Below are 23,361 nucleotides of genomic sequence, written 5' to 3' on the forward strand. Positions count from 1 at the left end.
GGAGGGACAAGGCACAAAACAGAGAGGAGCTGAAATGATTTTTTCAGGGAATATTTTCAGTCTAGCAATTCTGGAAGTGAATTTTCATTTTTTAACCTCTTTGGGAAAAAATAGCCTGGATTTTTTTTTTTTTTTGGTGGGCTTGCTGGTTTTTTTTTGTTTTTTTTTCCCCTCCAGCCTTTTGATTTCCCTGCAGCTCCGAGCCTGTTGCTCTGGACAGCCGGGATAAATGGTGCCATTGTTTGGCAGCAGCGGATGTTTTCCCAGCATACTCAGGAACGCACGGGTTAAAGGTTGGGCATTGTTTCCCCGGCTGGAAGCAGCTCCGGGGGGTGGGATGATGATGATGATGATGGGGATGATGATGATGATGATGGGGATTATGATGATGCCGAGCTGCGGCACAGGCCTGCCCAAAATCCCTGGGTGTTACTGCGACAGCGCTGCCGCCTTTCCCTGCTTGTTTATGGATTGATTCCTCTCCTCCAAGCCCAGAAATACTACAGGGAAAACCAGCCAGAAACCATTCCTAGGGAAAAAAAAAAAAACATCCAGGGAAACATCTTTTCAATTTAAATCTGTTTCCAAACCTTCCTAGGGCGCTGCAGAGATTAAAGAGCAAGCCCAGACCCCTCCCAAAACCACGAACCCAAAGGCTGAGTTTTAATCCTTTTGTGGATGGCAATCCCGGGCTTTGGGATCACGCTGGAAACCAGCAATGATGGGATTTTGGTGGCTGCCAGGGGGAGGGGGTGGCAGGGTTTAATCTGCTCTGCTCCCACCTTGCACCCCTTTTTTTATTTATTTTTTTGGAGCTGTTAAAGGCACTGAAAAGAAATCAAAGAGAGGAACAAGTCAGCACTTGGCAAAAGTTTAAAAAAATGGGTTTGTTTTGAAGAATTCCAGCAGAAAAACTCTGACGTGCCCAGGTCATGGCTGGGCCACCAAATCCATGGCAGGGAGGGAGCTGGGAATGGGGAGGTGCTGAGGAGCAGGAGGACATTCCTGTCCTGTTCCCTTCCTTGCCTCAAATCCCCGATTTCCCCCAGAGTGGCCCTGGGCACTCCTGGGGTTTGGATGTGGCTGAATCAGGTGAATTCCTTGAATTTAGGCTGGATTTTCCATGGTCTGGAGATCCCAGCATCTGCCATCTTTTCCATGGATGCTTTTCCTGGAATCAGGCTGGATGCTGCCACTCTCCGTGCCGTGGATTTCTCTCTTAATTATGCTTCATTTCTCACTTATTCCAGTTTATTTCCCTATATCAAACGTTTTATTTAGGGCTCCATAATTCCTCCTGACCAGGAAAACCTTGTCTGGTGCCTGCTGAGTGATGCTTTGTGAGCTCCTGAGCCCATATGGAATAAAAATCCAGCGTGCAAATCCAGGCTTTAACCCAGAAATAAAGGTTTTATTCTGCTGTGTGGTTCAGCTGGGCTTTACCAGCCCTCAGCCTCAGGCAGGCCTTCAGTTTCTTTTGTAAATCTGTATTTTCAGCAGGCTCTGACAGATCTGTGGAGCAGTGCTGGGCTCCTCAGCCTCTTCCTGGTTTAATCCGTGGGTTTATGTTTTTTTTTAATCATCCGTGTACAAGCAGGTGATAAGTCTAAATCACGGATTTTTCATTTTCTGGTTAAAAGCGGAGGATTCAGGGGCACCCAGTGCCCGTGCCTGAGGCAGGAGCCTCCCAGTTTTCCCTGGGAGCAGGATTTGGCTCCGTGTTTTGGCACAGGGCAGGGGCTGAGCTATCTGCTGGCAGCAGGGTCACTCCGGAGATGGTTCCAGGCTCCACACGTGCGAGGAAAATTAAAAAGAAAAAGAAAAAGAGATCTGAGGAAAAAAAGAGATTTTATTGGCTAGAAAATCATCTCTGAGGTGGGGCAGGGAGAGCAGTGGAGCCTGCTTGGATCCCTGGGTTTTCCTGGGATGTGCCCAGGTGTTGGGATTGACTTTATTTGGGGTTCTTTTTGAGAGGGATCTGTTGGTAAACCCTGTGCCAGGGAGGTGCTGGTGCCAGTTGGGATCAGGGATGAACCAGGCAAGGCTGGGTGCCCCCCACCCCTCCCAGGATCCCAGTGAACCACAGAACTAATCCATAAAATTCACAACCCTGCAGTACAAAGTGCTCATTAAAGAAATTAAAAGAATTGGTGACTTTGGTTTGATCTCAGGAATGGTTTGGGAGTTCCAGAAATCTGCTTTTTTATTTCTTTTTATTTATTTATTTTTTAAAGTGAGTGCAAATTCTGATGGCAAAATAGGGACAGGCCTTGGGGAAAACCTCAAATTCCATGCGAATCCAGTGTGGAAAAGCTGGAGAGCTGCTGGCCTGGCCTCTTGCCCATGGAGAAAGCTCCAGGCTGGCACGGCTGAGGAGGCTCCGTGCCACTGCCCCACGTCCCACAGCGATGACAATAAAACAGAGCTGACCTCTGAGGCCTTCTTCAGACAGAAATCCCCCCCAAAAAAAGGCTCTGCCAAGTGCTGGAAAAGCACCTGGAGTGTGCTAAAAGCTGGGGGAAGCATCACCGGTGGGAGGCCTTGGGATCAGCTCATCCCTGAATTTTCGGTGGGACAGGTTTATTCCAACGCTTGCAATAAAATCCAGGTTTTGTGGGGTGGAATCCCAGAGTGATAGAATAAATTGGGTTGATTAAATCCCATCCCCATGGGCAGGGACACCTCCCACTGTCCCAGGTTTCTCCAAGCCCCATCCAGGCTGGCCTTGGACATTTCCAGTGGTCCAGGGGCAGCCACAGCTTCTCTGGGAATTCCATCCCAGCCCCTCCCCACGCTCCCGGGAGGAATTCCTTCCCAGTATCCCATCCAGTATAAAACCATTTCCCCCTGTCCTGTCACCCCATCCTCTTGTAAAGAATCTCCCTGATAGTTCTGGCAACTTGAGATTCCAAGATCCTGGAATTTACCCCAATCCCCCGGGTGCTCCATGCCCATGATTTTGGCAGCTTGGAGGGCTTTGCTTGGGCTCTGCTGGGAATTCAGGGGGTTCCTCTCCTCCCTTGGGACCCAAAGGTGTTTGGGAGCTGTTCCCAGCAGGAAAAGGGGAATTCCTGCCCCTCTGCAGCACAGCCCAGCCCCGAGGGGGATTTCACTGACTCCAGCAATGCTTTTGTGCTCAGGAAAGGGGAATTTCGCTGCTTTCTTGTCCTTCAGCCATCCAGGTGTGTTCCAAACACCCCAAACTCGCTGTGCCCTGTTTCTCCTCCTGGCTCAGGGATGATTTTAACATTTCCATGCCCTTCCCAGCGGTGCTGGCTCCGTGTGCTCCCATCCCAGGGACCCCTCAACTCCAAATTTTGCTGCTCTGAACTTTCCATTTCTGCTGGAAAAAGGAAATCTGGCTCTTCCCCCTCCGGCTGTTGGAGAGAGGGAGTGGGATCTGCATTCCTGGGGCATGGAGCCCTTTTTTTTTGGGATGTTCCAGCAGAGGGACAATGGTGGCTGTGGGTCAGGCAGCCCCTGGGGAAGGGGTTCAACACCAAAGGGTTTGGTCCCTGTGCTGAGAGAATCCCAAAATTCATTTCCCTTTTGATATCCCCGATTTAAATGGGATTTTGCTCCCTTTTCCATCAGGGAGGTGCCCATCCCAAGGGAGCAGGTCCTGGCACTGGGGAGGGTCCCAAATGTGCCCCCAGCCAAAGGTCAAGGGGCTCCCACTTGGGCTTCTGAGCCAGGTTTGGGTTTGTTTGTTTTTTCCATGGCCTGGAATAGCTCCTGAGTTTACCCTGGAGACTGGGATCAGTTCAGTGGGATCAGATCAGTGGGGTCAGATCAGTGGGATCAGATCAGTGGGGTCAGCTCAGTGGGGTCAGATCAGTGGGATCAGATCAGTGGGGTCAGATCAGTGGGGTCAGATCAGTGGGATCAGCTCAGTGGGATCAGATCAGTGGGATCAGATCAGTGGGGTCAGATCAGTGGGATCAGATCAGTGGGATCAGATCAGTGGGGTCAGATCAGTGGGATCAGCTCAGTGGGGTCAGATCAGTGGGATCAGATCAGTGGGATCAGCTCAGTGGGATCAGATCAGTGGGATCAGATCAGTGGGGTCAGATCAGTGGGGTCAGCTCTGTGGGATCAGATCAGTGGGATCAGATCAGTGGGATCAGATCAGTGGGGTCAGATCAGTGGGATCAGCTCAGTGGGGTCAGATCAGTGGGATCAGATCAGTGGGATCAGATCAGTGGGATCAGATCAGTGGGGTCAGATCAGTGGGGTCAGCTCTGTGGGATCAGATCAGTGGGATCAGATCAGTGGGATCAGATCAGTGGGGTCAGATCAGTGGGATCAGATCAGTGGGGTCAGATCAGTGGGATCAGCTCAGTGGGGTCAGATCAGTGGGATCAGATCAGTGGGATCAGATCAGTGGGATCAGATCAGTGGGATCACCTCTGCAGAGTCCTGGAGCTTCCCAGGAGGGCAGGGCAGAGGTGAGCTGGCCCAAAAGCTGGGCCGGGGGCTAAAATATCCTAAAAACTCCGTTTGGCAAGAGGGGATATATTTATTTATATTTCTGTTTGTAGGATTGTGGCACTTCCTCCCCTTCGGGGTGGCCTTTGGAGGTGGGGACATCCCCGATGGATGAGGACAGGGTGATGCAGGATTGTCACAAACCAGGAGGGGACTCTGCCACATCCCAGGCTCAGCCCCAGCCCGTGCTCCTGGCCACCACATCCTTCCACGGGGATTTGTTTATTTGGGATTTATTGTGTCAGGATCCATCCCCAGCTGGGAGAGGAAGCGGATTTAGCAACAGCAGGAAGGGACACAATGAGTCAGCGGCAGAGGGGAACTAAAAATAAGGAATTATCCAGAGAATGACTTTGTTTCATTTGGGAATTAAAGTTGCAAATCACCATCCAGGGACAAGAATGGAATGAAACATTTATTATTGCTGGTTTTGCCCCGAAAATTCAGAGTAGATTCGTGCTGGGATGCATCACTTGGGAGTTGTTGGAGCTGGGAATTTATCTGGAATTTGCATTTGGGGTGGAATGATGTCAGCATGACTTGGATATCTCATTAAACATCATAGGGCAATTTAAATTATTTCTCTGTAGTTGCGTCGCACCAAAAAATCAGGATTTTTCTTGCTGCCGTGCCAGGTTTTGGGGAGAAATTGTGGCATAATTCCATTTTCCTAAGGATTCCTCTTGGGAATTCCTGCCCTGAGCATGAGTTCTGCCTCTCCCTGCAGCTGATCCAGACAAAATTTTCCTGCTGGGATGGGATGTGAGCGGGGACAGAGCGGGATTTCTGTGGGACAGGCTCAACGGGGAGCCCGGATTTCCAGGCAGGAATGCTGGAGGCAGGAGCTGCGAGTCCCCGCAGGAGACAGGGATGGAATTTTTGGGGATGGGAAGTGGGGTTAGGCTGGGTGTCTGTGTTGCCTAATTCCAAGAAATTCAGGAATTTTTGCGCCTGGAAAAGCCGGTTGAGCCAGGGAACAGCTCCGTGGGGTCCTTGCTGATGGAGTAAAAATTCCATCAGGTGGTTCCTCCTGCAGCCGCGGCTGGGAATTCACTGGGATAACTTCCCTGGGGAAAAGCCCCAGGAAGGAGAAAGCCCCTTGCTCCCAGCGTGGGGCACTGCCAGGCTGGGATTGTGCCATCAGACACCGGCTTGTGACACAAATCACCGGCATTTTGACATCAGACATTGGCATTTTGACATCAGACAATGGGATTTTGACACAAATCACCCAGATTTTGACACAAACCACCCGGTTTTTGACATAAATCACCAGGATTTTGACACAGGTCACTGGGATTTTGACTTAAATCATCAGGATTTTGACATGAGACAATGGGATTTTGACACAAATCACCAGGATTTTACCATAAAACACCGGGATTTTGACACAAATCACTGGGATTTTACCATAAATCACTGGGATTTTGACACAGATCACCAGGATTTTTACATAAATCACCGGGATTTTGACGTAAATCATCAGGATTTTGACATGAGACAATGGGATTTTGACATAAATCACCGAGATTTTGCCATAAATCACCAGGAATCTGACATCACACATTGGGATTTTGACACAGATCACTGGGATTTTGACATAAATCACCAGGAATCTGACGTCAGACATTGGGATTTTGACATAAATCACTGGGATTTTGACATTAATCACCGGGATTTTGCCATCACACACTGGGATTTTGACACAAATCACCGGGATTTTGCCATAAATCACCAGGAATCTGACGTCAGACATTGGGATTTTGACATAAATCACCGGGATTTTGCCATCACACAATGGGATTTTGACATAAATCACCAGGAATCTGACGTCAGACATTGGGATTTTGACATAAATCACTGGGATTTTGACATTAATCACCGGGATTTTGACATAAATCACCGGGATTTTGACACAATTCACCGGGATTTTGACACATATCACCGGGATTTGGGCACAGATCACCAGGAATCTGACATCAGAATTTGGGATTTTGACACAGATCACCGGGATTTTACCATAAATCACCGGGATTTGGGCACAGATCACCCGGAGTCTGACATCAGACGCCGGGGTTTTTCCTGCCCTTGTGCAGCTGGAACCTCGGGGTTATTTTTATCCGGCTCTGGCAGCGGCTGCAGAAGGACGCGGCTCCCCAGCCCCGCGGAGCCTCCGCTCCCTGCGGCTCCCTGACTTTATTTGGGAAAACCAAGGTGCTCCGGAGCAGCCGGGAGGGGAGAAGTGCTGGAAAACCATCGCGGCTTTTGGAGCGAACCCTTTATCGCACGGTGCCGGCTGGGGAGGAAGGGAAGGACTGAGATGTCCCGAAGGGATCGGGAGAGATCCAGCCGGGAGCGGGGGAGATGAGCCGGGAGCGGGATGATGGAATGGGTGACGTCATCAGGAAAGCAGCCCCGCCGCCCGGGGAGGGCAGCTATAAAAAGGTAAAGAGACAAAAAGGGACAGAAAGGAACCTTTGTGTGCCACCAGGCGGGAATGCTGCCCGGATCCCGCCGGGATTTGGGAGCTGGAGTTGGCAGAATCCGCGGTTTATAAAGTGCTGGCAAAGGGCGGAGCGTCCTCCCTGCTTGTTTCCGTATCTGCTGGGGATAAAATGTCAGGAGAAGTTTCCAAAGGCATTCTCCTACCTGGAAACCCCCCGCGATTTTAAGGGGTTTTGTGACGTGGCTCAAAATGACTTGGGTTTGGATTTACGCCGGGAAGAAGAAAGGAGATGAAAGCACATTTTGTGCGACTGTGCAGTCTGTAAAGCCCAGCACAGCCCTGTGCTGCGCACAGATAAAATGACACAAAATGCCTTTGGCTCTGGGGCTGCGAATAGAGCCCTGCTCTGCGGCTGGGGGTGGCAGAGCCGGGCAAAAATAGCCCTGCTGGGCAGGCCGAGTGTCCCCGGGCTCCTGCTGCCCGTCCCAGTGCGTCCCAGTGCGTCCCAGTGTGTCCCAGTGTGTCCCAGTGTGTCCCCGGGCTCCTGCTGCCCGTCCCAGTGTGTCCCAGTGCGTCCCAGTGTGTCCCAGTGTGTCCCAGTGTGTCCCAGTGTGTCCCCGGGCTCCTGCTGCCCGTCCCAGTGTGTCCCAGTGCGTCCCAGTGCGTCCCAGTGCGTCCCAGTGCGTCCCAGTGTGTCCCAGTGTGTCCCCGGGCTCCTGCTGCCCGTCCCAGTGCGTCCCAGTGCGTCCCAGTGTGTCCCAGTGTGTCCCCGGGCTCCTGCTGCCCGTCCCAGTGCGTCCCAGTGCGTCCCAGTGCGTCCCAGTGTGTCCCAGTGTGTCCCCGGGCTCCTGCTGCCCGTCCCAGTGTGTCCCAGTGCGTCCCAGTGCTCCTGCTGCCCGTCCCAGTGTGTCCCAGTGTGTCCCAGTGTGTCCCCGGGCTCCTGCTGCCCGTCCCAGTGTGTCCCAGTGCGTCCCAGTGCTCCTGCTGCCCGTCCCAGTGTGTCCCAGTGTGTCCCAGTGCGTCCCAGTGTGTCCCAGTGTGTCCCCGGGCTCCTGCTGCCCGTCCCAGTGCGTCCCAGTGCGTCCCAGTGTGTCCCAGTGTGTCCCCGGGCTCCTGCTGCCCGTCCCAGTGCGTCCCAGTGCATCCCAGTAAGTCCCAGTGCGTCCCAGTGCGTCCCAGTGAGTCCCAGTGCTCCTGCTGGATATCCCAGTGCTCCTGCTGGATATCCCAGTGTTCCTGAAGTGTCTGGTGCTGGAGGATGGCTGGAAGGGGTTCTCCCCTCTCCTGAGCCCCTCCAACCGGGCTGTGCCAGGGCTGGGGCTCCAGAGGGGAGCACAGAGCTGCTCCAGGACTGGAGCCAGACTGGGAGAACTGGGAATGTTCCCCTGGAGAGGAGGAGGAGGAGGATCCAGGGAAAGCTCAGAGCCTCAAGGGGCTCCAGGAGAGCTGGAGAGGGACTGGGACAAGGGATGGAGGGACAGGACACAGGGAATGGAGAGAGGGCAGGGATGGATGGGATGTTGGGAATTGGGAATTCCTGGTGGGCTGGAATTGCCAGAGCAGCTGTGGCTGCCCCTGGATCCCTGGAAGTGTCCCAGGCCAGGTTGGACACTGGGGCTGGAACACCTGGGACAGAGGGAGGAGTCCCTGTGCCCATGGATGGGAATGGGATGGGATGGGATGGGATGGGATGGGATGGGATGGGATGGGATGGGATGGGATGGGATGGGATGGGATGGGATGGGATAATGGGATGGGATGGGATAATGGGATGGGATGGGATAATGGGATGGGATGGGATAATGGGATGGGATAATGGGATGGGATGGAAGGTCCCTTCCTACCCAAACCATTCCAGGATCCTGGGCCATGTTGGCTTTTTCCCTGGAGCAGCCCCAGCCCAGGCTGACCTTGTGCTCTCACTGCCGGGCTCCAGAGAGGGAGGGCGGAGGGGAGGAAGGAAAACATCCACCCTGGATTGTTCTGTTCTCCCCTTAAAAATCAAAAGCAGCTTTTTCCTTAAAACCTTTGTGAGAACAGAAATACTTTCATTTTTCGAGTCAGTGCCAAAATACACATTTTAGTACCCCGGGGTTGTTTTCCTTGGAATTACCTTTGCATTTTGAGGATTTGACCCATTATTCCTTCTGTGCCCAGTCAGAATATTTGATAGTCAAAACCTGCCCCGCTGTTTCCCTTCTCCATTTATATTTTTCCATGCCCAGCTCTGGATTTTGAGCGCAGCTGTCAGGTAATTTATCCAAAGCTTAAAGTCCAGTTCCCTCAGGTGTATTTTATTTCTGAGTAACTGCTCCCCGTTTTATAATAACAAATAGGACTCTGGATTTCTTTATGGTCGTTAGCCTGGGCCTGGCTTGGAAAATGGGATATTCCCAGCTCAGTCCTGCGAGCAGAATTATTGAGAATCCTCAGTAATGACTTGGTGGAGAAAACAAATTGCACGTTGATTAAATGTCCAGATGTCAGCCTGGGAGCAGCGGGAAAAATGAAAACAGATCTGGAGAGACAGAAAGGAGGGCAAAATGTCCAATTCTGCCTGGATTTTAATGGAAAAAGAGCAGTTCTTGGTGGCCTCGGGGGAGGTGGGGATGTGCTGAGGGCGCTGGGTTTCGGTTGGAGCACAAGGAAAATCAAATTTAGCTGGGAAGGTGTGGGGGAGGATCGTGTGAGCTGGGAAATGGGAATTTCCAGGACTTGGTGGAATATTGGTGCAGTGGCACAGCCGAGGGCACCCTGGGATGGGCAGCACGAGGAGCTGCCACCAGCCCCTCTCCTTCTGCTTCCACTTCATTAAAAAATTATTTTCACTCCTTTTTCCCTTTTTCTTCTTTGCTCTCCCCAGCAAGGCTGGCTATTTTTAATCCTAAATCTGTCTCCATGTGATTGAGGTATTGAATACTGAAATTATTGAAATATTGGAATATTGAAAATATTGGAATATTGATTATTGAAATTTAAAAATACAAAGGTCTGGGTGAAACTTCAGAAACCTGGAGCTCAGCCCAAGAACTCGGTGCCACTTGGAGTCACGGGGTTTATTTTTATTATTTTAAGGATTTTATAGAAAAGGAGTTAGGTTATAAATGAAATATTTCGGTAGGGGATTGACAATTTAATGGGCAGGGGAATAATGTGTATAATCAGCACTGGAGCTGGAATTAAATCATTAGTTATTGTAGGTGAATAATTTGCATTTTGTCACACTTCCTTGTACAAAAAGGTGCTTTATTTTTCCAGGGGTGGGATATGGGAGGCACAATTCCACGAATTAACCCCATGGAAGCATCCCAGCCTTGTTTCCTTTTGTTGTGTCTTCTGGATTGGGTATTAAGCGTTATTTTATAATTAAATGTTTGAGGCTTTCCAAGTGTTCCTGCCATCAAAATCTTCCTGAATTTGTTGTCAGTGTCGGCGTGTGACCCATTCATGGGGGGAGATTTTGAATTAGATCTGAGATTTGCATTTATTGCACATTGATTACAGTTATTGATCAGGGATTCCTTGCAAGTTGCTTTGTTGATTACTATTTAAAAACTCCCATATTTACATTTGTATTATATTATATTATATTTTATTATATTATATTATATTATATTGTTATTATATTTTATTATATTATATTATATAATACTATATTGTATTATTTTTATTTTTATTTTTATTTTTATTTTTATTTTTATTTTTATTTTTATTTTTATTTTTATTTTTATTTTTATTTTTGTATTCATTTTTATTTATTATTTTTGTATTCATTTTTGTATTTATTATTTATATTATTAATATTATTTATATTTATATATAAAATACATTTTTAAACCCAGGGATAATTTGATGACAATGGTTCAAATCCACCCCTGAGCACGCTGGCAGGAGAGGGGTTTTTGTGGGGTTGGAAGCTGCTGGGGGAGGTGGCAGTGTGAGGGTATAGGTACAGATATTTGGGATGTAGAAGGATATTTCTACCAGTGAGTTTGGGTTGGAATCAGGTGGCCTTTAAGGTCCTTTCCAGCCCGAACCAGGCTGATTCCATGTGGAGGTTGGAACTGGGATCCCCAGTGGGATGGGCTCTGTGGAGTGCTTGGGAGATGCTGGAGGTGCTGAGCTTGGTGCTGGGAGTGGTGGGATCAGTCTGTGCCCTGTCCCTGTCCTCATCCCTGTCCGTCTGTCCCTGTCCCTTTCCCTGTCCCTGTCCCTGTCCCTGTCCCTGTCCCTGTACCTGTCTCAATGCCCTGTCCCTGTCCCCATCCCTGTCCCTGTCCCTGTCCCCATCCCTGTCCCTGTCCCTGTCCCTGTCCCCATCCCTGTCTCTATGCCCTGTTCCTGTCCCCTGTCCCTGTCCCTCTGTCCCTCTCCCTGTCCCTGTCCCTGTCTCCATCCCTTTCCCTGTCCCTGTCCCTGTCCCTGTCCCTGTCCCTGTCCCTGTCCCTGTCTCTATGCCCTGTTCCTGTCCCTTGTCCCTATCCCCTGTCCCTGTCCCTGTCCCTGTCCCTGTCCCTGTTCCTGTCCCCTGTCCCTGTCCCTGTCCCTGTCTCTATGCCCTGTTCCTGTCCCTTGTCCCTATCCCCTGTCCCTGTCCCTGTCCCTGTCCCTGTTCCTGTCCCCTGTCCCTGTTCCTGTCCCCTGTCCCTGTCCCTGTCCCTGTCCCTGTCCCTGTCCCTGTCCCTGTGCCTTCCCAGATGTTCATCCCTGTCCCTTTCCAGGGTCTCATCCCTGCTGTCCCTTCCCAGATCCTATCCCTTGATGTCCCTTCCCAGATGTTCATCCCTCCCTCTCCCATCCCTCCCTGTCCCTCCCCAGCCCCCCATCCCTGCTGTCCCTTCCCAGGGTCTCATCCCTCCCTGTCCCTCCCCAGCCCCCCATCCTTGCTGTCCCTTCCCAGGGTCTCATCCCTCCCTGTCCCTGCCCTGCAGGCCCAGAAGAATGAGCGTGAGTCCATCCGGCAGAAGTTGGCTCTGGGCAGTTTCTTCGACGATGGCCCCGGGCTCTACACGAGCTGCAGCAAGAGTGGCAAGCCCAGCCTGTCCTCCCGGTAAGCCAGAGCCCCAAACCTCAGGGCAGCCTGGAAAGTGGGAGATGTCTCCCGTGGGACACCCCACGTCATCCCTCACACTTTGCTTTCAAACCATATTCCTGAATTTTCCGTGTTTGGAACAGCATCCGAATGCGGTGTTTGTGATGTAAATACTTGAGAAGATGTGGGGAAACACTCACTGGACGCTGGGCAGGAAAGTATTTGGATGCTGAGGGGATGAAGGGAATGAGATGAAGTTTTCTGAGTCACGTTTACTTCAGGTTTTCATTTAGGATTTGGAACAGGATGCCCAGAGCAGCCGTGGCTGTCCCTGGATCCCAGGCCAGGTTGGACATCGGGGCTTGGAGCAGCCTGGGACAGTGGGAGGGGTCCCTGCCATGCCAGGGGTGGAATTTGATGGGGTTTAAGATCCCTCCCAACCCAAACCACTTGGGAATTCCAACCTCCACGATTCTGGAATTGTGGTTAATGCTTGGAACAGTGATTAATGCTCAGGAAGCACCAGAGGATGGACAAAACAAGCTTTAATGTGACTTCCTGCATCCCTTCCACATCCAGGAGCTCTGCTTCCACACGTGGCTGCACGTGCGTGCCTCCCTTGCATTTTTAAGGTTTTTTGCATCAAACACACTCCAGAAATTCCTGTTTATGTTCAGCTGGGTGGAACCCATGGCTCGGGGGAAGCATCCAACGCCTCCCATGCTGGGAGTGAAGCTCTACCTGTTGCCATGGAATGGGAGCAGAAAGGAGGTGAGGGAGGCAGAAATCCAGGAGGAATTCCAGTTGTGGTATTAAATTGAGCTGAGGATCATTTGAAAGGGAAAACAGCTTTGCTGTGTGTAGTTACAGCTGAACCAGGAGCTGCTGTCTGGTAATTAGAGCACGGCTCTAATTAACGCAGCTCATCAGCGTTTGGCAGCTGTGCCCCCAGAAATTGCCAGCTGTGCCTGAAAGATTTGATGGTTGTTAATATTTATATTCCAAGAGAAGCATTCCCTGCTCCAGGAGCTACAGGAGCATTTGCAGCACGTTATTCCCATGGTTTTTGTATGGAATGCTTGGGTTGGAAGGGACCTTCAGGCTCCTCCAATTCCCTCTCCATGGGCAGGGACACCTTCCACTATCCCAGGTTTTTCCAAACTTTGTCCAGCCTGGCCTGGAACAGTTCCAGGGATGGGGCAGCCACAGCTTCTTTGCCAGGATCTCACCACCTTCACTTGTTCAGTAAAAAGGAATCATTAGTCCTATTGATTTTGTGGTAGTAGTAACTAAAAAACTCCACAGAAATAAATGGAAAATAGGAGTTTGCTGTTCCAAAGATCCCATCACGTCGGGAATGAGGAATAACAGGATGTGGGGGGTGGACTGAGATCTCTCACCTGGGCTTTTCCCTTCTCTCAGCCTGCACTGGGATTCCCTGACCCTGTATCCAGAGGAAATCATTCCTGGGGAGGGGAATGTGCATGGGGTTCATCAATCCCAATCCAGAATAAACTCCTGAGTTAACAGGAGTGCCTTGGATACAAACAGTGAATGAATAATTTCCACCACTGACAAAATATTTTATAACATGTAATGTTCTATATGTTATTTATATCTTTATGCATTTTTCTTTATTCCTTTTATTCTTTACTTGTAAAACATTCCTGTGGGTTTTTTTTTTTAATAGTAACACATTACATATATTTAATTGCGTTTTATAGGTTTTATTTAATGCAATCAGAGCTGAATAACCAAAACCAATAATGGCACTCTGAAGCAATGATCATTAATTAAAAAAACGATGAAAAGATCCCTGCAGCGTGGGGTAATTCTGCAGTGTATCAGCAGAGGGTGGCAGCAGCCCTGCCTTTGTGTGACCCTGAGCTCCCAGTTCACCTGCTGGACTGGTGACGCTCCCAGCCCCGGGGACAGCGGTGTCACCGTCCCTGTCCTCCCCCAGGTTACAGAGCGGGATGAACCTGCAGATCTGCTTTGTCAACGACAGTGGCAGTGACAAGGACAGCGATGGCGATGACAGCAAGACAGAGACCAGCCTGGACACGCCTCTGTCACCCATGGTGGGTCTGGGATCTCAGCCTGGGCAGGAGAGCCACAGGCAATCCCTGAGGAAGCTGATCCTGTTAAAACAGCAACCCCAAATTAACTCTTCCCTTCCCTTCCCTTCCCTTCCCTTCCCTTCCCTTCCCTTCCCTTCCCTTCCCTTCCCTTCCCTTCCCTTCCCTTCCCTTCCCTTCCCTTCCCTTCCCTTCCCTTCCCTTCCCTTCCCTTCCCTTCCCTTCCCTTCCCTTCCCTTCCCTTCCCTTCCCTTCCCTTCCCTTCCCTTCCCTTCCCTTCCCTTCCCTTCCCTTCCCTTCCCTCTTCTTTTTTCTTTCCTTCCCTTCCTCAGGAATTGCATAGGAAATGGCACCAGCTCCCCTCCCTTTCCCAGTCTGGATCCAACATTCCTTTTTGGATATAACAGCACAGCCCCAGCTGTTTCCCTCCAGTTCCACCTTTCATCACTTTCCTCTCGGCTGGGCTCCTCTTTCCCTTTAATGCCAAGAAAGCCTAGCTGGGAATCACTCTGATTTTTAAAGATATTCCTATGGATTACATAAAAAAAAAAAAAAATCCATACCCTAGAGTTTAAAAAAAAAAAATCACAGACATAGGTGAAACATTGCTGTGGCTTCTTTGCTTCCCCAGAGCAAGCAGAGCTCGTCCTACTCGGACAGAGACACGACAGAGGAGGAGTCCGAGTCCCTGGATGACATGGACTTCCTCAGCAGGCAGAAGAAGCTCCAGGCTGAAGCCAAGATGGCCTTGGCTATGGCAAAGCCCATGGCCAAGATGCAGGTGGAGGTGGAAAAGCAGAACAGGAAGAAATCGCCGGTAGCGGATCTTGTAAGTGGGGAGAGCTCAGGGGTGTCCCCAGTGGTGTCCCAAAGGGTGTCCCCAAGGACGTCACCAGTGGTGTCCCCAAGGGAGAATCCAGGGGTGTCCCCAGTGATATCCCCAGGGGTGTCTCCAGGGATGTCCCCAAGGGAGAATCCAGGGATGTCCCCAGTGATATCTCCAGGGGTGTCTCCAGGGATGTCCCCAAGGGTGTCCCCAGGGGTGTCCCAAAGGATGTCCCCAGGGATGTCCCCAAGGACATCACCAGGGATATCACCAGGGGTGTCCCAAAGGATGTACCCAAAGATGTCCCCAGTGGTGTCCCCAAGGATATCACCAGGGGTGTCCCAAAGGGTGTCCCCAGGGATGTCCCCAGGGGTGTCACATCCCCTCCTGGGTGGCTCTGGCTGGCAGGGGTGTCACCCATGGAGAGCAGAGCTGGAGAAGGGGCCGGCTCCAGGAGCTGGAAGTTCTGGGAGCAGCGAAGGAGAGGCTGGAGGCTGGCGCTGCCTTCAGGCTGCTCATCCTCGGAGCTGGAATCTGCTCATCCCAGCCTGGAGCGTTCCTGCCCCGCTCCAGGGCTGTCACCACCCCCTCAGCCCCAATTCCAGCAAATATTCCTGACCCTGCTCCTCTGGGAGCCCTCGGCTCGGTTTTGTGTTGATGGCTGAGCTGCCTTTGGTGGAGTCACTGCTGCCTGTTTGTGATGGGGGCATGGAAAACAGGGGCAAAGGAAGGAAAAAGCAAAATATTGGAAGGAAACGGCAAAATATTGCAAGGAAATAGCAAAATATTGGAAGGAAACAACAAAATATTGGAAGGAAACCGTGAAATGTTGGAAGGAAACAATAAAATATTAGAAGAAAACAGTAAATATTGGAATAAAGCAGTAAAATATTGGAAGGAAGCAGTAAATGTTGGAATAAAGCAGTAAAATACTGGAATGAAGCAGTAAAATACTGGAATGAAGCAGTAAATATTGGAATAAAGCAGTAAATATTGGAATAAAGGAGTAAATACTGGAATAGAGCGTTAAAATATTGGAATGAAGCAGTAAAGTACTGGAATAAAGCAGTAAAATATTGAAAGGAATCAGTAAATACTGGAATAAAGCAGTAAATACTGGAAGGAATCAGTAAATACTAGAAGGAACCTGTAAATTCTGGAAGGAATCCGTAAATTCTGGAAGGAATCAGTAAATACTGGAATAAATCAGTAAATTCTAGAAGGAATCAGTAAATACTGGAAGGAATCAGTAAATACTGGAATAAATCAGTAAATACTGGAAGGAACCAGTAAATTCTGGAAGGAACCTGTAAATACTGGAATAAATCAGTAAATATTGGAATAAATCAGTAAATTCTGGAAGGAACCAGTAAATTCTGGAAGGAACCAGTGAATTCTGGAAGGAACCAGTAAACACTGGAATAAATCAGTAAATATTGGAATAAATCAGTAAATACAGGAATAAATCAGTAAATTCTGGAATAAATCAGTAAATACTGGAAGGAACCAGTAAATTCTGGAAGGAACCTGTAAATACTGGAATAAATCAGTAAATATTGGAATAAATCAGTAAATACTGGAAGGAACCAGTAAATTCTGGAAGGAACCAGTGAATTCTGGAAGGAACCAGTAAACACTGGAATAAATCAGTAAATATTGGAATAAATCAGTAGATACAGGAATAAATCAGTAAATACTGGAAGGAACCAGTAAATTCTGGAAGGAACCAGTAAATTCTGGAATAAATCAGTAAATATTGGAATAAATCAGTAAATTCTGGAAGGAACCAGTAAATTCTGGAAGGAACCAGTAAACACTGGAATAAATCAGTAAATATTGGAATAAATCAGTAGATACAGGAATAAATCAGTAAATTCTGGAAGGAACCAGTAAATTCTGGAATAAATCAGTAGATACAGGAATAAATCAGTAAATTCTGGAAGGAATCAGTAAATTCTGGAATAAATCAGTAAATACTGGAAGGAACCAGTAAATTCTGGAAGGAACCTGTAAATACTGGAATAAATCAGTAAATATTGGAATAAATCAGTAAATTCTGGAAGGAACCAGTGAATTCTGGAAGGAACCAGTAAATTCTGGAAGGAACCAGTAAATACTGGAATAAATCAGTAAATTCTGGAAGGAACCAGTGAATTCTGGAAGGAACCAGTAAACACTGGAATAAATCAGTAAATATTGGAATAAATCAGTAAATACAGGAATAAATCAGTAAATTCTGGAAGGAACCAGTAAATTCTGGAATAAATCAGTAAATACTGGAATAAATCAGTAAATATTGGAATAAATCAGTAGATACAGGAATAAATCAGTAAATACTGGAAGGAACCAGTAAATTCTGGAAGGAACCAGTGAATTCTGGAAGGAACCAGTAAATTCTGGAATAAATCAGTAAATACTGGAATAAATCAGTAAATATTGGAATAAATCAGTAGATACAGGAATAAATCAGTAAATACTGGAAGGAACCAGTAAATACTGGAAGGAACCAGTAAATTCTGGAATAAATCAGTAAATGCTGGAATAAATCAGTAAATATTGGAATAAATCAGTAAATACTGGAATAAATCAGTAAATTCTGGAAGGAACCAGTAAATTCTGGAAGGAACCAGTGAATTCTGGAAGGAACCAGTAAATTCTGGAAGGAACCAGTAAATACTGGAATAAATCAGTAAATACTGGAATAAATCAGTAAATTCTGGAAGGAACCAGTGAATTCTGGAAGGAACCAGTAAATTCTGGAAGGAACCAGTAATTTCTGGAAGGAACCAGTAAATTCTGGAAGGAACCAGTAAATTCTGGAATAAATCAGTAAATATTGGAATAAATCAGTAGATACAGGAATAAATCAATAAATACTGGAAGGAACCAGTAAAAACTGGAATAAATCAGTAAATATTGGAATAAATCAGTAAATATTGGAATAAATCAGTAAATATTGGAATAAACCAGTAGATACAGGAATAAATCAGTAAATTCTGGAAGGAACCAGTAAATTCTGGAAGGAACCAGTAAATTCTGGAATGAACCAGTAAATACTGGAATAAATCAGTAAATATTGGAATAAATCAGTAAATATTGGAATAAATCAGTAAATTCTGGAAGGAACCAGTAAATTCTGGAAGGAACCAGTAAATACTGGAATAAATCAGTAAATATTGGAATAAATCAGTAAATATTGGAATAAATCAGTAAATTCTGGAAGGAACCAGTAAATTCTGGAAGGAACCAGTAAATTCTGGAATAAATCAGTAAATACTGGAATAAATCAGTAGATACTGGAATAAATCAGTAAATATTGGAATAAATCAGTAAATATTGGAATAAATCAGTAAATTCTGGAAGGAACCAGTAAATACTGGAAGGAACCAGTAAATGTGGAGCATTTCTTCGCAGCTGCCGCACATGCCTCACATAAGTGAATGCCTGATGAAGAGGAGTTTGAAGCCCGCCGACCTGCGGGACATGACCGTGGGGCAGCTGACGGTGATTGTCAACGACCTGCACTCCCAGATCGAGGGTGAGTGCTGCTGGTGTCCTTACCGTGCCCCCCCGGTGTCCTTGACCCCCAGTGTCGGGGACACTCGGGGACACCCTGCCTGCAAAGGCTCTCCCAGCCCGGGGCGCTGCGGAGCCTCCGTCCCCGCACGCATTCAAAACCCGGCGGATGCGGCGCTCGCTGCGGGAAAAATCCCATCGTGGGATCCCCCCAGGATATCCCAGATTCCTCATTCCCATTCCTCATTCCCAAATTCCTCGTTCCCAAATTCCTCATTGCCATTTCTCATTCCCAAATTCCTCGTTCCCTTTTCTCATTCCTAAATTCCTCATTCCTAAATTCCTCATTGCCATTTCTCACTCCCAAATTTCTCATTTCCATTTCTCATTCCCAATTCTCATTCCCAAATTCCTCATTGCCATTTCTCATTCCCTAATTTCTCATTTCCATTTCTCATTCCCAATTCTCATTCCCAAATTCCTCATTGCCATTTCTCATTCCCTAATTTCTCCTTCCCATTTCTCCTTCCCAAATTTCTCATTGCCAAATTTCTCATTGCCATTTATCATTGCCATTTCTCATTCCCATTTCTCATTGCCAAATTTCTCATTGCCAAATTTCTCATTGCCATTTCTCATTCTCAAATTTCTCATTCCCAAATTTCTTGTTGCCATTTCTCATTCTCATTTCTCATTCCCATTTCTCATTCCCAAATTTCTCATTCCCATTTCTCATTCCCATTTCTCATTGCCAAATTTCTCATTGCCAAATTTCTCATTGCCATTTCTCATTCTCAAATTTCTCATTCCCAAATTTCTCTCTGCCTGGATCAGGTTTGAACGAGGAGCTGGTGCAGCTGCTGCTGATCCGGGACGAGCTGCACACGGAGCAGGATGCCATGCTGGTGGACATCGAGGACCTCACCAGGTCAGGCAGGGCTTGTTCTCCTCCCACAAATCCCAATTTCCCATCTGAGGCTTTTCCCCCGGCAGAATTTTGGGAATGAAGCTTTTGCCGGGTAGGATACTGGGCAGGGATTCCTCCCTGGGAGGGTGGGGATGGATGGGATGGAATTCCCAGAGAAGCTGGGGCTGCTCCTGGATCCCTGGGAATGTCCAGGTGTGGGACAGGGACCTGTCTTGGCCACCAGGAGGGCTGGACAAGGGGGACGCCTTTGGGAATTGCTTATAATTTAATTATAATGAGAATATATTTAATATTTAATAACTGATAAAAATCCATCTCCTGACATTTTTGCCATTCCTGGCACCAAAAGGCTCAGGAGGCATTTTTGTATGGGATAATCAGGGATGGGCTTCAGAAATCCAGAATGTTCCAAAATATTCGGAATATTTCATTCAGAAATGTGAATATTTGGGATGAAAGGAGCTGGGAAAGAAGAGGCCCTGGGTAGGGTCAGCACACCAGGACTGTGATTCCAAACTGAAGCACTGGGGTTTGGGAAAAAAAATACTGAAGATCAGGTGGAGAGGGGGAAGTTTGGGATGGGAGCTGGAGCTCAGCCAGTGCCACCACAGATCCTGGGCCCTCCCTTCTCCTGGGAAGGTTGGTAAATGGAATTTTTTGGTTTTGGGAATGCTGAGGGTACTGAGCTGTCCCCATCACCCCTCTGCTATTCATAAATGGAATTTTATTTATTTTTTTTGGGGAATGCTGAGGGCACTGAGCTCTCCCCATCACCCCTCTTCTATTTGGAGCTAAAGTCATTTCCCCCAAATCCCTATGGGAAGAGAGGGAAAAATCTCATTTATCCCAAAAGGTAGCTCTCCTCCTGCCAGGAGATCCAGAAGAAAATTGTATTTTCCCACATAAAAAAACCCCAAACCCAATTCCCAGCTGGCAGCTGGAGAGGGTGGGTTGGGTTTTCCATGTTTTCCTTGGCCTAGGGAATAACATCCCCTGCCTGTCCCCAGGCACGCCGAGAGCCAGCAGAAGCACATGGCAGAGAAGATGCCAGCCAAGTGAAGCCCTGCTCCTGCCTCTGCCCAGGGAATTCCAGAATTCCGGAATTCCAGAGTCCCAGTGTTGCTCATTGACCGTGTCTGAAGCTTTCTGTCTGGTGATTGGCCTCTGCTTCTTAATTTATTTTCATTTTTTTACTCGTGCCACTAAATATCAGGCATTTTAATAATAATAATGTTGTTATTATTATTATTACTATTATTATTATTATTATTACAGAAACAAAGAGAATTGTACAGTACTTATAACATTATAAATCGTGGGCGAGAAGAGAGGGGTAGTTTAACTTTATTTTTTGGTTGTTTAGAGGGTTTTTTTTGTTTTTTTTTTTGGAGGGGGGGTGTGTGGGGGTTGGATGATATTTTACCATTGACTACTTTTTTATTCCTCACTGTAGTTTTCAAATAAAGAACCTGTTCTTGACGGTGCTATACAAGTCAACAACAACAACAAAAAAAATAAAATAAAATCCATGCCTGCCTCGTAGTGACGTCGTAGCTTTCAGTAATCTTTACATTTTACTCAGTTCTCAGCATTTTTTTGGGGAATGTTGACTACCTGACATTCGTTTTTAGGTGTGCTATTAACACTCGGCGGGGTGCAGAGAGTTGGAAGTTTTCTGTATAAAGCTGTAAAATAAAAATTACCACCATTGTTTCCTATGACACGTCTGTTTGTTGCCAAGGGCGGGGGTGAATTTGCTGGTGGATCCTCCAATTAAATTTTAATTTATCATCACCAGAAAAAGTGGTGATAACTTTATTTATTTATTTATTTATTTATTTATTTTTTGCCTCACCTGAAGCTGAGAGAAGGGAGGGGTTTTGTAGAGTGATTTATTTGTGAGCTCCAAGGTTCTTCTGTAACACTGAGCCCTGGATTTGGGGTGGCTGGAAGCAGCAGACACACACCCCAGGTGGGGTTTTTTTCATGAATAATGAAATGAATAATTTGAATGAATAATTTTAGGAATTTAAAAAAAAGAAGAAGAAGATATGTTTTTTAAAAAGTGCAGCAAATTAAATGGATTAAATACGGAATTCCTCACTCTGCCTTCAGGAGAGGGGACACTGGGACAATATCACTTTGTCTCCATCTCTCTTTTATTGGATTTAAAGCTGGAAGAACACAGCCAGCCTTTCCTAAATCCCAGCCTGCTGCTCCCAGCAGCTTTTTTACCTTTTAATTCTCATTTCCTCGGGGGCAAATCCATCCCAGCCAAGGCTGTGCCTGATGACTTATTCAGGGTGTTTGCAAAAAGCCTCAGCTGCATTAAAATTTCATCCCCTGCCAGCAATGGCTTTTATTAAAGCTTTTTTTTATTATTATTTTTTTTTTTTTTTTCAGAAAGGGCAGGGTTGGAAGCAGCCCTCGGAGGGGTTTGGGGGCTGGCATGGGAGTTGGTTTAATTTAGAATTTGGGGAGCAGGGAGTCATTGGATGGATTAGGAGCCCCCACCTGCAGCCCAGGAAAGAAAAAAATCAAGCCTTTTGTATCCTATTTTTAAATCTGTGCAGAAAATACAGAGAAATATTGGGGTGTTGGTTTCCCTGCAGCTCTCGGCAAATGGGGAGAGCTGCTGGGTTTAAATTTTCCCTCTAAAAGTTAAATTTCCCCTCTAAAAGTAATTTTTTTTCCCCTCTAAACCTCCAAATCTTCAGTGTCTGCCCCCAAATCAATTCCGTGCAGTGTTTAAATGAAAAGCCCCAAATACACAAAGTTTGCTCTCACCTTTTAAGGAAAAAAAAAAAAAAAAAAAAAAAGAAGAAAACCCCTGGGTGCTCCTGGGGAATCCCACAGCTCCCCCTGGCATCATCCAGCTCTGGAGCTCCTGGAAAGGCTGGAATTCCATTCCCTTCCTCAGTGCCTTTGACTTGCTGGAGACAATTTGTTATTCCACTCACCCACCTATGGTTTTCCCCATGCTATCCTGGAGGAATTGAGTTTTTCCAAGGAAAAAATCCTGTTCTGGTTCTCCTTGGCTCGGTGTCCCGAGGGGTGGGACAATGCTGGGATGGATGGATTAAAGGATATTTGTGAAAGAACAAGGATCTGCTGTGGTTTCTGAGCAAGGTTTTGTGTTGGTGTTTCATTCCTGGTCCCACTTGGAGCCTCCTGCATCCTCCTGGGTGGGTTTTTGATTCCCCAAAAAAAGCACCTCCCACAGGATGCCAGGCTGGGAATTGTTTTCCACAACGTTCCTCAATATTTCTAAATCCCATCCTAAAGCCAGCTGTGCCTGAAGAGCCTGAAATGCTGCATTAAATGAGAAAACAAGCCCCAAATCACCCTCATGCTTGAGCCGAGGTCCTGCCAGCCTGGGTTCCATCACCTTTGGGAACTGGGATGAGCTTTGTGAGCCAGCTGTGCAGTTTTGGGTCCCCCTTTTTTGGGGGGTTTTCTGCCCTTTTTTTTTTTTGTTGTTGTTGTTCGTTTTTGGCTCCCCCTCTCCAGCAGCTGCTGGGTGTGCAGAGCAGCATCTCCCAAGACAGAGGCACAACCATGGAGTGGGAGCATGGAAAAAAACGAACAAAAAAGAGAAAAAAAAGGGAATTTATGGCTGTTCCATCCCTGGAAATGTCCCGGGCCAGGCCGGACAGGGAATCACCCTGGGATCCTGGGAGGTGTCCGTGCCCATGGCAGGGATGGAACGAGCTGATTTTAATGTCCCTCCCAACCCAAAAATTCCATAAAACCCACACACGCTGCCTTAAGCTCTTCCCCCCGCTCCAGTCGCGAGGCATTAATGAACTTGTGATAATTAGGCACAGATGAGACCCTTTGGGATGGGGGGCTCTCCCTCCGTGTGCCTCCTGTCCCCTCCTGCCCCAGGACATCCCTGCTGCTCCTCACCCTGCCAGGGAAGATGAACAGCTCCCAGATTTTCCCTCTCCGAAGCAAAGCCACCCTTCAGCCCGGGGAGGCTCCGTGGGCTGGGGCTGACATCCCTCCTGTGTCCCTGCACATCCCACAGCCCTTCCCACCGAGTTT

The 23,361-nt window shown here is 47.6% G+C and overlaps 1 protein-coding gene across 5 annotated transcripts in view; it reads left to right on the plus strand.

Moving 5' to 3' along the window:
- Nucleotides 1-20,373, plus strand: part of SCHIP1 (schwannomin interacting protein 1) — a 74,800-nt gene extending 54,427 nt beyond the window's left edge. For 2 of the 5 annotated variants that reach the window (XM_062498952.1, XM_062498953.1), the window contains 6 exons: nucleotides 11,866-11,984; nucleotides 13,930-14,047; nucleotides 14,676-14,873; nucleotides 18,285-18,408; nucleotides 19,221-19,314; nucleotides 20,322-20,373. In XM_062498952.1, the coding sequence (XP_062354936.1) occupies nucleotides 11,866-11,984; nucleotides 13,930-14,047; nucleotides 14,676-14,873; nucleotides 18,285-18,408; nucleotides 19,221-19,314; nucleotides 20,322-20,373 (705 nt within the window). Of the gene's footprint in view, nucleotides 1-6,852; nucleotides 6,934-11,865; nucleotides 11,985-13,929; nucleotides 14,048-14,675; nucleotides 14,874-18,284; nucleotides 18,409-19,220; nucleotides 19,315-20,321 lie in introns of those variants that run through there. The other 3 variants (XM_062498954.1, XM_062498955.1, XM_062498956.1) reach the window with 3 other exon arrangements.
- The last annotated feature ends 2,988 nt before the right edge of the window (nucleotides 20,374-23,361 follow it).

This window comes from Cinclus cinclus, chromosome 10 (genome assembly GCF_963662255.1).
Source record: "Cinclus cinclus chromosome 10, bCinCin1.1, whole genome shotgun sequence".
NCBI lineage: Eukaryota > Metazoa > Chordata > Aves > Passeriformes > Cinclidae > Cinclus > Cinclus cinclus.